This window comes from Hypanus sabinus, chromosome 7 (genome assembly GCF_030144855.1).
Source record: "Hypanus sabinus isolate sHypSab1 chromosome 7, sHypSab1.hap1, whole genome shotgun sequence".
Classification (NCBI taxonomy): domain Eukaryota; kingdom Metazoa; phylum Chordata; class Chondrichthyes; order Myliobatiformes; family Dasyatidae; genus Hypanus; species Hypanus sabinus.
The window spans coordinates 16682551-16694951 of NC_082712.1; the positions used below are offsets into that span (position 1 = coordinate 16682551).

Genomic DNA, 12401 nt, shown 5'->3' on the forward strand with positions numbered 1-12401 from the left:
CCCAGGTGTACAATACCTGGAGTATTGTGTTCAGTTTTGGTCTCCAAATTTGAGGAAGGACATTCTTGCTATAGAGGGAGTGCAGCGTAGGTTTATGAGGTTGATTTCCGGGATGGCGGGGCTTTCATATGTTGAAAGACTGGAGCGACTGGGCTTGTATACACTGGAATTTAGAAGGATGACAGGGGATCTGATTGAAACATATAAAATTATTAAGGGATTGGACATGCTAGAGGCAGTAAACATGTTCCTGATGTTGGGGGAGTTCAGAACCAGAGGTCACAGTTTAAGAATAAGGGGTAGGCCATTTAGAACAGAGCTGAGGAAAAACTTTTTCACCCAGAGAGTTGTGGATCTGTGGAATGCTCTGCCTCAGAAGGCAGTAGAGGCCAATTCTCTGGATGCTTTCAAGAAAGAGTTAGATAGTGCTCTTAAAGATAGTGGAGTCAAGGGATATGGGGGGAAGGCAGGAACGGATTGCTGATTGTGGATGATCAGCCATGATCACATTGAATGGCAGTGCTGGCTTGAAGGGCCAAATGGCCTACTCCTGCACCTATTGTCTATTGTCTATGGCATACTCCCCAATCCAGGCAACACCCTTGTAATATTCATGGGTTCACGGACTGTTCAGAGTTCTGATGGTGCAGAAAAAAAAATATTCCTAAAACATTGAACGTGGGTCTTCAGCTCCTGTACCTCCTCTCTGGTGGTATTAATACAAAGAGGTTATGTCCTAGATGGTGAAGGTCCTTCATGACGGGTGCTGCCATTTTTAAGGCATCACCTTTTGAAGATATTCTTGATGGTGGGAAAGCTAGGGCCCATGATGGACATGCATGTGTCCAACACCTTTCTGCAGCTTTTTCTGATCCTTTGTTGTGGCCCCTTCATATACCTTCATTTCTATATTATAATCCTCTTGAATATACCAGTCTTCCAGAAGTTGCTTATCAGATTGTTAAGAAGCAGTTTTTGATCAATGCCTTTGACCCAGTTTTTTCCGGCTGACCACCTGTTTGGCATCTGGAGGTCCACATGGTATCCTATCCAAGTGACCATGAGGAGCAAGTTGTTACTGGGTTACTGAAAGAGTTTATATTGCACAGACTTCCTCACACAGTCAACAAGAATGCTTAAAGAAAACTTGCATGCCCTAAGTGATCTTTGTAAGAATAATAGCAGTGATTATAGTCACTGCTCTCCTGACATCCCTATCTACTCCAAGTTCCCTTGTCACCCATTCTCCAACTCTGTTCTAGACAAAGGATCTGGTTTTCCTATCCAGCAAATCAATGAGCTGCCTGTCAGTGCTTTCTCAGTTCAGACAGCAAAGTCTTGAATATTATCCCACATGGAAGTGGTTCAAGCCTATTGCTAGTGCCACCAGGCCACTCCTTAAACTACCACCATGCCCAAACGCATGTGAAAGCTGAGGGCGAGACGTCTAGCATACTCTGTTTGAGCATGTTCCTCAATCATCAAACTGAATCATAGAACACAGAACACAACACAGTACAGGCCTTTCTGCCCATGATGTTATGCCGAGGTTTAAAATCTATCTAACCCTTCCCTCCCATGTAGTCCTTCATTTTGTTTATCATCCAAATGCTTATTTAATAGTTTCTTAACTGTCCCTTGTCCCTAGTGCATTAACGTATGATAATAAACTGCCAGGGGTGGTGGAAGAGGCAGATTCCACCACTCCGCCAGATTTATTATTGTAAATCGTGAAATCTATTTTGCGGCAGCAGTACAGTACTAGACAAAACTAATCTGACTTACAAAATAAATAAATAGTGCAAAAGATACTCTGTTCAGCAAAAAACTGATTTGCTAGAGGAATTCAGTAAGTTGAGTAACAGCTGTGGGAGTTGGTGGATGTCGAGGAATTGTCGACATTTTGGATCAAGGCCCTGCCTCAGCACTGTGAGTGGAGAAGGAAGACAGTCTGTGTATAGACGAAGTGAGGAGGGTAAAACAGGGGCTTAGATGATAGGTGGATTGAGGAGGTGAGTGAGAGGGGGGGATGTGAAGAAAAGCACTCTGCCTTGCTTATCCACATAACAATGGTAAATTCATACTGTAACTTAAAAAAAGTTAGCTGTCATAATAGGTTAAAGTGAAATCAACACTGCTATATAGCTGGTTGTTAGTAACAACACACCAAATACTGGAGGAACTCAGTGTGCTGGTCAGCATCCGTGGAGAAAAGTGGACAATCTACGTTGCAGGTCAGGAACCTTTGTCTCGACTGATGAGGGAAAATAGTAAATAGAAAAGGGTGAGACAGATGCTATAGGTGAATAGGAAGACTGGAAAATTGCTAATGTCACTCCACTCTTCAAGAAGGGAGAGAGGCAGAAAAGAGGAAACTATAGGCCAGTTAACCTGACAGTGGTTAGGAAGATGTTGGAGTTGATTATTAAGGATGAGGTCTCAGGGCTGCTTAGACACATGATAAAGTAGGCATACTTTCCCCAAGGGAAAATCTTGCCTGACAAATCTGTTGGAATTCTCTGAAGACATAACAAGCAGGATAGATAAAGGAGAATGGTTGATGTTGTGTACTTGGACTCTCAGAATGCCACACATGAGGCTGCTTAACAAGCTATGAGCCTATGGTATTACAGAAAAGAGTCTAGCAGGGTAAAGCAGTGGCTGATTGGCAGGAGGCAAAGAGTGGGACTAAAGGGAGCCTTTTCTGGTTGGCTGCTAGTGACTAGTGATGTTCCACAAGGGTCTGTGTTGGGATCAATTCTTTTTACATTATATGTCAATGATGGAATTGATGGCTTTGTTGCAAAGTTTGCAGATTATGTGAAGATAGGTGGAGGGGCAGGTAGGTTTAAGGAAGTAGAGAGGCTACAGAAGGACTTAGATTAGGAGAACGGGCAAAGAAATGGCAGATGGAATGCAGTGTTGGGAAGTGTACGGTCATGCACTTTGGTAGAAGAAATGAAAAGGTTGACTATTTTCTAAAAGGAGAGAAAATACAAAAAACTGAGGTGCAAAGAAGTCCTTATGCAGAATTCCCTAAAGATTAATTTGCAGGTTGAGTCTGTGGTGAGGAAGGCAAACACAATGTTCACATTCATTTCAAGAGATTATAAAAGCAAGGATATAATTTTAAATTTTGTAAAGCACTGGTGAGACCTCACTTGGAGTATTGTGAACAGGTTTGGACCCCTTATCTGAAAAAGAATGTGCTGAAACTGGAGAGGGTTCCAAGGAGATTCACAGAAATGATTCTAGGATTGAATGGCTTGTCATTTGAAGAGCATTTGACGGATATGGGCCTGTATTCACTAGAATACAGAAGAATGAGGGTTGACCTCATTGAAACCTATCAAATAGTGAAAGGTCTTGATAAAGTGGATGTGGAAAGGAAGTTTCTGGTGGTGGGAGAATCTAAGACCAGAGGATAAAGCCTCAGATTAGAGGGCAAACACGAGGAAATCTGCACATGCTGGAAATTCAAACAACAACACACACAAAAAGCTGGTGGAACACAGCAGGCCAGACAGCATCTATAGGGAGAAGCGCTGTCGACGTTTCGGGCCGAGACCCTTCGTCAGGACTAACCGAAAGGAAATGGCCAGTACTGGATGTGAATTGAATGAAGTGACGCACAGTGCACTGAACTTCACTTGGGAAAAGTATAAATATGCCACTTCCCAGTCGGAAGTGGTTATCCTCAGCTCCCAGATCGGTGGGAGCCATTTCAATTCTCTTTCTCACTCTGACCAGTCTGTGCTTCTCCTTCTTCACTGCTAAGGCGAGCCCTAATGAATAGTACCTTGTATTTCCACCTGGGTATCTACAATCCAGTGGTAACCCTTATCTCCTGTGTTATTATTCCTTCTCATCCACCCCAGACCATTTCATTTTGGACCATTTTCCATATGTCTCCTCCAGTCCCCATCACCCACGTTCATTCCCCTCTCCTGATTGGCACTATCCAACAACTACCCACACATTTCATCTACTGGTTCCTCTCTCATTTGGTTCCTTCCTTCTCAGATTCCAGCACTGGTAGCCATACTGCTCCTGCAGCTGTCTCCACCTTCATCCTCTTCCACCCCAGCTCCTCCAGCTTTCCTTTACCTTGTATCATTCAGAGTCAGGTGTACATCAAAAGCTGCACTGAAATGCACAAGGTGCTGGAACAAAGCCCACAAGAGTCACCACACATTCCGGTATCACCACACTCAGCACAAGACTCAACCAAACAGAACACACGGAGCCTCAAAACAACAACAGCAAAACAAACCTTTTAGATATATAATACGTACATACACACACACACACACACACACACACACACACACACACACACACACACACACACACACACACACACACACACACACACACACACACACACACCCACCTTCAACCACAGGACAGGCTTCTGGGTCTCCATTCCGTAAGACCATAAGACATACTCTAGAAGCATAATTAGCATAATTAGGCCATTCAGCTCATTGTCTGCTTTACCATTCCATCATGGCTGATTTATTATCCCTCCTAACCCCGTTCTCCTGCCTTCTCCCCATAACTCCAATGCCCTGACTAATCAAGAACCTATCAACCTCTGCTTTAAATCTACCTAGTGACTTAATCTTCACATCTGATTGTGGCAATGAATTCCACCGATTCACCACCATCTTGCTGAAGAAATTCCTCTTCATCTCTATGCTAAATAAATGTCCCTCTATTCTGAGGCTGTGTCACGTGGTCCTAAGATCACCCACTATAGGAAACATCACTCCCAAAGGGCCTGTACTGTGCTGAACTGTTCTGTATTTTATGGACATGAACACCAGTGTCTCTGTTCAACATTCTTCCACACCAATGCACTGTGTATCTTCTACTCCTATTTGCCTTCCTAAAATTCATCAGTTTATATTTTTCAGGATTAAATTCTATCTGCCAGTGCTTCACTCAACTTTCCAAATGATCTGTTGTAGAATTAGACAACCTTCCTCAAACACCACCAATTTCTTAGTTATCTGCAAATGTACTAATTATGTGGGGAAGGGGGTTTATGTAGAGGTTAGTGGATTGCTGCTTCTGTGAGTTATGCTTGTGTGGGAATCAGCACGTGTTTTGTGGGGCACATGTCTGAATTTATACATGACTGTATAAGCATCTGAATGAGTGCTTGCAGCTGAACATGATCCAAATTACTATTGAAATGAATTCATGCATCTTTAAAAATCACGGTATTTGCAGATGAGAATGAGAACCTGAAAAGAAGGATCAACGTCTTAGAAGAGAAGTTAAAAATGGTTGAACAGGTAGGATGTTCAAAATGCAACTTTACACCGGTCCTCTGGCTGTGATTGTTCACTCAGCCAGTGAGGATTACATTTATACACTTGTGATTTTATTACAAGTTGACAATTGCACATGTCAATTTATTCCTATATATGATACCCTATATGATTGACTAGTATACCAAGTACAGATTATCATCTAATAATCTACTTTCGTTATGTTTGACTTTACTTTAACATTGGCTTCACTGTGTATCTAAAGGGAGTCCTGCATCTCCAGATGCCTACATTAATCCCATTATTTCAAAGTTCTCACTATATCCATTGAGAAAATTATCCCTTCGATTACAGCTTTAACAAAGTTTGACTTTATGGCAAAAATAAAACTGACTGCAGGTATGAAATCTGGAACAAAAAAAAACAGGGAACTGGAAGAATGTAGCATGTCAAACATCAGTCTCTGAAACTGAAACTCCTGACGCAGGGTCTTCATCAAAGCATCAACTTTACACTGTCGTCACTGATAATAAAATAAAATAGCTAAAATAACAGGGCCCTGAGCACGCATACTTTATTTTACTTGTGCACAATGAGAACAGTGAGGCCCCTATCACCATGCAGTTCTGAAGCCAGGACAGAAAACTGCTATTCTTATACAGAATTGGCTTATCAATTATGGATATTTGGTAGACTGTGTATGTTTGAATTCCTTACTGCATGATCAATCAACATTCACATTAGAAATGTTAAAAGTCAGCAGAAGCTGACAACCAATGACACTTCAAAGTTAGTCAGAGCAATTGTTCCTTAGGTGGTGTGTGTGCCTTGGATCACTTATCCCACTACAAGAACCCTGGTGAACAAAGAGAATCTATGCTCTTCAAAGACCTTTCTTGCCTGAGCTGTCTGTGCTCTATCTGCAGTATATGCTTGCCTGGATTTTACAACACCATTAGACATAATAGCAGAATTGGCTCATTGAGTTTACTCCACCATTCAGTCATGGCTGATCCCTTTTTGTCCTCCTCAGCTCTACTCCCCAGCTTTCTCCCCTTAGCACTGAAATTTAGAATGTGGGGGGATCTCATTGAAACCTACCGAATGTTATAAAGACCGTATAGGGTGGATGTGGAGAGGATGTTTCCCATGGTGGGGGTCTCCAGAACTAGAGGGTGCAACTTCAAAACTGAGGAGTGACCTTTTTGAACACAGGTAAGGAGGAATTTTTTTAGCCAGAGAGTAGTGAATCTGTGGAATGCTCTGCCACAGACAGCGGTGGAAGCCAAATCTGTGGGAATATCTAAGGCAGAAGTTCATAGTTTCCTGATCAGTCAGGGAATCAAAGGATATGGCAAGAAGGCATATGTGGGGTTGAATGGGATCCAGAATCAGCCATGATGGGATGATGGAGCAGACTCAACTGGCTGAATGGTCTAATTCTGCTCCTATGTCTTATGGTCTTATGGCTTTGAGTTTGATCACAATATCCTTATAGGAGGAAAAGGACCATGTCAAGAGTTTGGTGTTACAGCTGAAGATGATGGAGCAGGAGCAACAGTTGGAGCGGGCCGAGATTCAGCAAAACTTGAACAAACGACGTAAGTACATTTCTGAATACACAGTGGTATGTGTCCACATTCCCCTTCCCGTTCACTTCTACAAATTGAAGAAGTCCTGTTCCTGGACTGAAGAGCACGGATGTACACTGATAAGAGAGGTATGGGTATGAGTCAATAGGATTATGCAGAATAATAATTGGCCATGGGCTAGATGGGCTGAAGGACCTGTTACTGTGTTGCAGCACACTATGCCTCTATGACTCTATGCGGGTACGTGGTATTGAGATAGAGAATCAGCCATATCAGTGTTGAATGGTGGAGAAGGCTTGAAGAGCTGCATGCGTTTATCTGCCATTATTTACTTTGTTTCTTTGCTTTGCCCTGTCTCTGTTTTTCTGAACTTGTCATTAAATTTTTGCCAGTTGAAGTAAAGGAAGCTGAACTCAACAGCATTATTGATAAAAAGGAGGCAGAGATTCAGCTACTGAACAGACAGATATCTTCTCAAAAGAGGGAGAAGCAAAGTGAGATCATCAAATTGCAGATGGAGGTAAGTGCACAATGAGAACAGTGAGGCCCCTATCACCATGCTGTTCTGAAGCCAGGACAGGAAATTGCTGTTCTTATACAGAATTGGCTTATCAGTTATGGATATTTGGTAGACTGTGTACGTTTGAATTCCTTATTGCATGATCAATCACCATTCACTAGATCACTGCAAGTCTGGTTCAAAGGTTCATTGGTGAGAATGGCAGTGGGGGAACTGCATAACATTTATTGTGGCAAGGCCCAGGCCTGGGGTATGGGGTCGTCTACTGCAGTTGCCCAGGGGAGAAGATGCTGTGGTGGTGTTGGAGAGGCTTCTGTGGGCATATTGGAATCCATTCTGGGTTTGGGGCTGGCTCCTTCACTGGATGCTGCTCTCCAGTGTTCACTCGATTGAAGAACAAGTTGGACACTCAGGGACTTGGGTTATTTTGTTTTCTTTGTGACTGTATTTTTTTCTGAAATCATAGTGATATGTGTTATGTTGCTATGTACAGTGTGCTGTGTTTTGCACTTTGGCACTGGAAGAATGCTGTTTGGTTTGTCTGTATTCGTCTATAAGACCATAGGACCATAAGACATAGGAGCAGGATTAGGCCATTTGGCCCATTGAGTCTGCTCCACCATTCAATCATGGCTGATCTTTTTTATCATGGTTGAATGATAATTAAATTTGAACTTGTCCATAATCATGTAAAGTAGATCATCCCTGCATAGTTTCAGCCTGTTATTGAAGAGGGTGTGGTGGGGCAGGAGAGGTGTGGGGCTGCCAAGGTTCTTCCCAATGAAATTGATTGGTCAAGGTAGCAGTATCTGAGATATTCAGCAGTGTTATCCATACACCATTGTTTCCATACAATGACAGAGGACATCACTTCATTACCAAAAGGGACGACACGGTAGTGTAGTGGTTAACACAAAGCTTTACAGTACCAGTGACCAGAGTTCAATTCCTGCTGTTGTCTGCAAGGAGTTTATACTTTCTCCCTGTAACTATGTGGGTTTCCTCAGGGTACTCTAGTTTCCTTGCATAGTTCAAAGATGTACCGGTTGATAGGTTAATTGATCATTGTAAATTGTCCTGTGATTAAGCTGGGGTTAAATCGAGTGTTGCTAGGTGGCATGGCTCTGAGCTGGAAGGGCCTGCTCCATGCTGTGTCTAAATAAAATAAAATAGAATCTCAACATCTTCACTTTATGAATTGTCAGGTCAGAATCAGATTCATTATCACTGACATATGTCATGAAATTTGTTGTTTTGTGCCATACATACTGTAAATAATAACTATAGCTTACAATAAGAAATATGAAATAAGTAAACTATGCAAAATTAAGATAGTGTTCATGAACTGTTCAGAAATCTGATAGCTGGTGGAGGGGAAGAAGCTGTTCCTAAAACATTGAGTGTGTGTCTTTATGTGCTTGTACCTCCTCTCTAATGGTATTAATGAAAAGAGGACATGAGGGTTTAATGAGGCAGAGATTCAGCTATTCTTGAGGCATTGCCTGTTGAAGATGTCCTCAATGGTGGAGAGGCTAGTGCCCATGATGGAACTGGCTCAATTCATAGCCCTCTTTATTTTTTTTCCAATCACACTGCTTTTCAGACAAAAATTACTGATCAAGCTGAAGCTTCTTCATCTGGGTCTTGGAAAAACTAGCACTGTGATATTTATATGCCTTCCCATTGCTTAAGCATATATGTGTTTTTTTATTTCGCCTCTGCATAAGCAGTTCGCCAGCAGTATTAGAAAGGCTTAGTGTGTTTTTCCAAGAAAAAAAGCGAACTGATAATTAGAATAATGGCAAGGTTGTAGTACGCCTAACAAGGTTGGAACTAAGAGTCACTGTGGTATAGTTAACTGGCGGAAAGAGCAGAGTTTATCAACGTTAGCTCAGGAGGCTTCAGTGAGGAAGCATAGGTGAGTCGTGGGTAAAGCTTTTGTAGTGGTTGAAAAGTCACCAAAGTACAGCTAAATAAATAAAGTTGGGAAGATGCAGGATCAGCTTATGTGCTGTAGTTGCATGATATGGTTCCTGGTGACCACACCTGCATCAAGTGTCAGCTGCTCAAGGAACTTGGACTCATAGTGGATGACCTGGAATCTGAGCTTCAAACACTACAGCACATCAGGGAGGGGGACACTTACCTAGATTCTCTGTTTCAGGAGGTAGTCACACCCATTAGATTAGCTGCCTCAAATTTGATCTGTGATCAGGGTCAAGAGGGTGTGATTGAGTGAGGTGGGAAGTGGGATCTAAGAGACAGTGCTGGAGGAGCCTCAGCCCTTGAGCTAGTCCAGCAGGGCTGAGATTCTTGCTCCCTGTGTGGATGAGAGTGGGGGCTGTAGGAAGATGAGCAATCTGATTGTGGCACCGTGGTTCGGGGAGCCATTCAAGAGGGGGGAAAGAAGAGAAATGTAGTGGTAATTGAGGATAACGTAGTCAGGGGAATAGGCAAAGTTCTCTGTCATGTGGATAGAGCATCCCAAAGCTTATGATGCCTGCCTGGTTCCCAGGTTCAGACATCTTATCTGACCTGAAGAGGAATTTGCTGTGGGAGGGGAAAGATCCATTTGTCATGGTCCATGTGCGCACCAACGACATAGGTAGAATGAGGAAAGAGGTTCTGCTGAGGGAATTTAGGCAGCTAGGGACTAAGTTTAAAAAGCAGAACCATGAAGGTGGTAATCTCTGGATTACTACCTCAGCCAAGTGCAACTTGGCCCAGGGTCAAGAAGATTAGAGAGTTAAATGCATGGCTCAAGGATTGATGTGGGAGAAGTGAGTTTGAAATCAAGGGAAATTGGTACCAGTATTGGGGAAGGAGAGAGCTGCTCTATAGGGGTGGCCTCCACCTGAACCATGATGGGACATAGATCCTGGTGAATTGCATAACTAGGGCTGTGGATAGGGCTTTAAACTAAATAGCAGGGGGTTCCACAGATTGGAGAAGTATGGATAAAGTAAAAGAGAAAAGTGTGGATAAAGATAAGTAAAAGCAAAAGTTAAAAAAGAGAAAAGTAAGTGTGGGGCTCAGAAAAGTCAAATACAAAAGAGACAAAGATTACTATATTTTAAAGGCACAATGAGTGTAAGGGCACTTTATCTGAATGCCCATAGTATTCGGAACAAGGTCAGTAAACTTGTGGCACATATTAGTAGAAAGGGAAATGATTTAGTGGCCATTACAGAATCATGGTTGTAGGGTGGAGAGGTTAGGGAATTAAATATCCAAGGATATCAGGTAATAGGAAGGATAGGCAGGAAAGAAAGGGAGGTGGGGTAGCACTCTTAATTAAAGATGAGATCAGGGTGATAGGGAGAGATGATACAAGATCTAAGGAGCAGAATGTTGAATTCATCTGGGTAGAGATTAGGAATAGTAAAGAGTTGAGTCAGTGGTGAGGAAGGCAAATGCCATGTTAGCGTTCATTTCAAGATGTCTAGAATACAAGAACAGTGATGTGGTGCTGAGGCTTTATAAGGCACTGGTGAGGCCTTACCTTGAGTACTATGAATAGTTTTGGGCCCCTCGTCTTAAAAAAGATGTGCTGGCTTTGGAGAGGGTCCAGAGGAAGTTCACAAGGATGATTCTAGGAATGAAAGGATTATCATATGAGGAGCATTTGATGACTTTGGGTCTGTACTCGCTGGAATTCAGAAGAATGAAGGGAGAAATCCAAGTAAATAATGTCTATCTGTTTGAAACCTGTTTGTCTATCTCATTGAAACCTTCGAATGTTGAAAGACCTAGACAGAGTAGATGTGAAAAGGATGTTTCCCATGGTGGGAGAGTCTAGGACATGAGGGCACAACCTCAGGATAGAGGGGCACCCTTTCCAAACAGAGATGCAGAGGAATTTATTTAGCCAAAGGGTGGTGAAGTTGTGGAATTTGTTCCCACATGCAGCTATGGAGGCCAGGTCGTTGGGTGTATTTAAGGCAAAGATTGATAGATTCTTGATTGGACATGGCATCAAAGGTTATGGGGAGAAGGCTGGGAACTGGGGTTGAGGAGGAGATAACAAAAGGATCAGCCATGGTTGAATGGCGGAGCAGATTCGATGGGCCAGATGGCCTAATTCTGCTCCTATGTCGTGTGGTACTATGATTGAGCTTCTCATATAAATGGAGAGCTCAGTAGTTCAATCTAAAACCAGTGTATTATGCCTAAACAAGGGAGACTATAATGGGATGAGGAAGGATAGGATAGACTGAGAATACAGGCTATATGATGGGAGGGTTGAAAGAAAACTGCAATGTGAGGTGAGGACCTTGATCCAATAGCTATCAATAAAGAAGTAGTGCTGAGCAAACTTGTGGGCCTGAAGATAGAAAATTCCCCTGGTCCTGATGGAGTGCATCCCAGGGTACTGAAAGAAATGGCAGAGGTTATAATAGAGGTCTTGAATTCCCAGAGGGTCAGTTGAGAAGCCTCCAGGTTACCTCTTCATGTGCAAGCAGCCAGCTAGTAAGTGAGGAGTTAGCCATAGATGAATTAATGAACCCCAGATAGCTTATCATGTCAGTGTTTCCTGCAAAACAACTTGAGCATGTCATTCTTAGAAAGCACTCAGCATGCTTTATTCCCAGAACAGTCCAGCATGCTGTCATCGTAGAAAAAATACTTCTTTCTTTAAATGTAATTATTTCTGAATTTCATTTGCATAAAATTCACCAAGACAATTAATGATATTTAATTAATGTTAGTTTTATCATCGGAACAGTTTTTCTGGTAGTTTACTGTGCTTATAGTGATCTTGTAAAGCCACCCAATTCCATGAGGACTGTACCAACAAGAGGCTGGAATGGTATTCCTGACGTTTTATTTTATTCAGAGACGCAACACAGTAACAGACCCTTCAGCCCAACGAGCCTACACTGCTATGTGACCAATTGTGGGAATATGGGGGGACACCGGTGGAAACCCACCCAGTCACAGGGAGAACATACAGACTGCTTACAGGCAGCACCAAGTATTCAACCACGATCACTGTTGCTGTAAAGTGTT

The 12401-nt window shown here is 42.5% G+C and overlaps 1 protein-coding gene across 1 annotated transcript in view; it reads left to right on the forward strand.

The window, feature by feature from the left end:
- LOC132396476 (coiled-coil domain-containing protein 152-like) overlaps nucleotides 1-12401 on the forward strand; it is a 75052-nt gene that overhangs the window by 56291 nt on the left and 6360 nt on the right. Inside the window, exons 4-6 of the mRNA XM_059974018.1 lie at nucleotides 5239-5303; nucleotides 6778-6880; nucleotides 7264-7391. Coding sequence (XP_059830001.1) covers nucleotides 5239-5303; nucleotides 6778-6880; nucleotides 7264-7391 — 296 coding nt within the window. The remainder of the gene's footprint in view (nucleotides 1-5238; nucleotides 5304-6777; nucleotides 6881-7263; nucleotides 7392-12401) is intronic.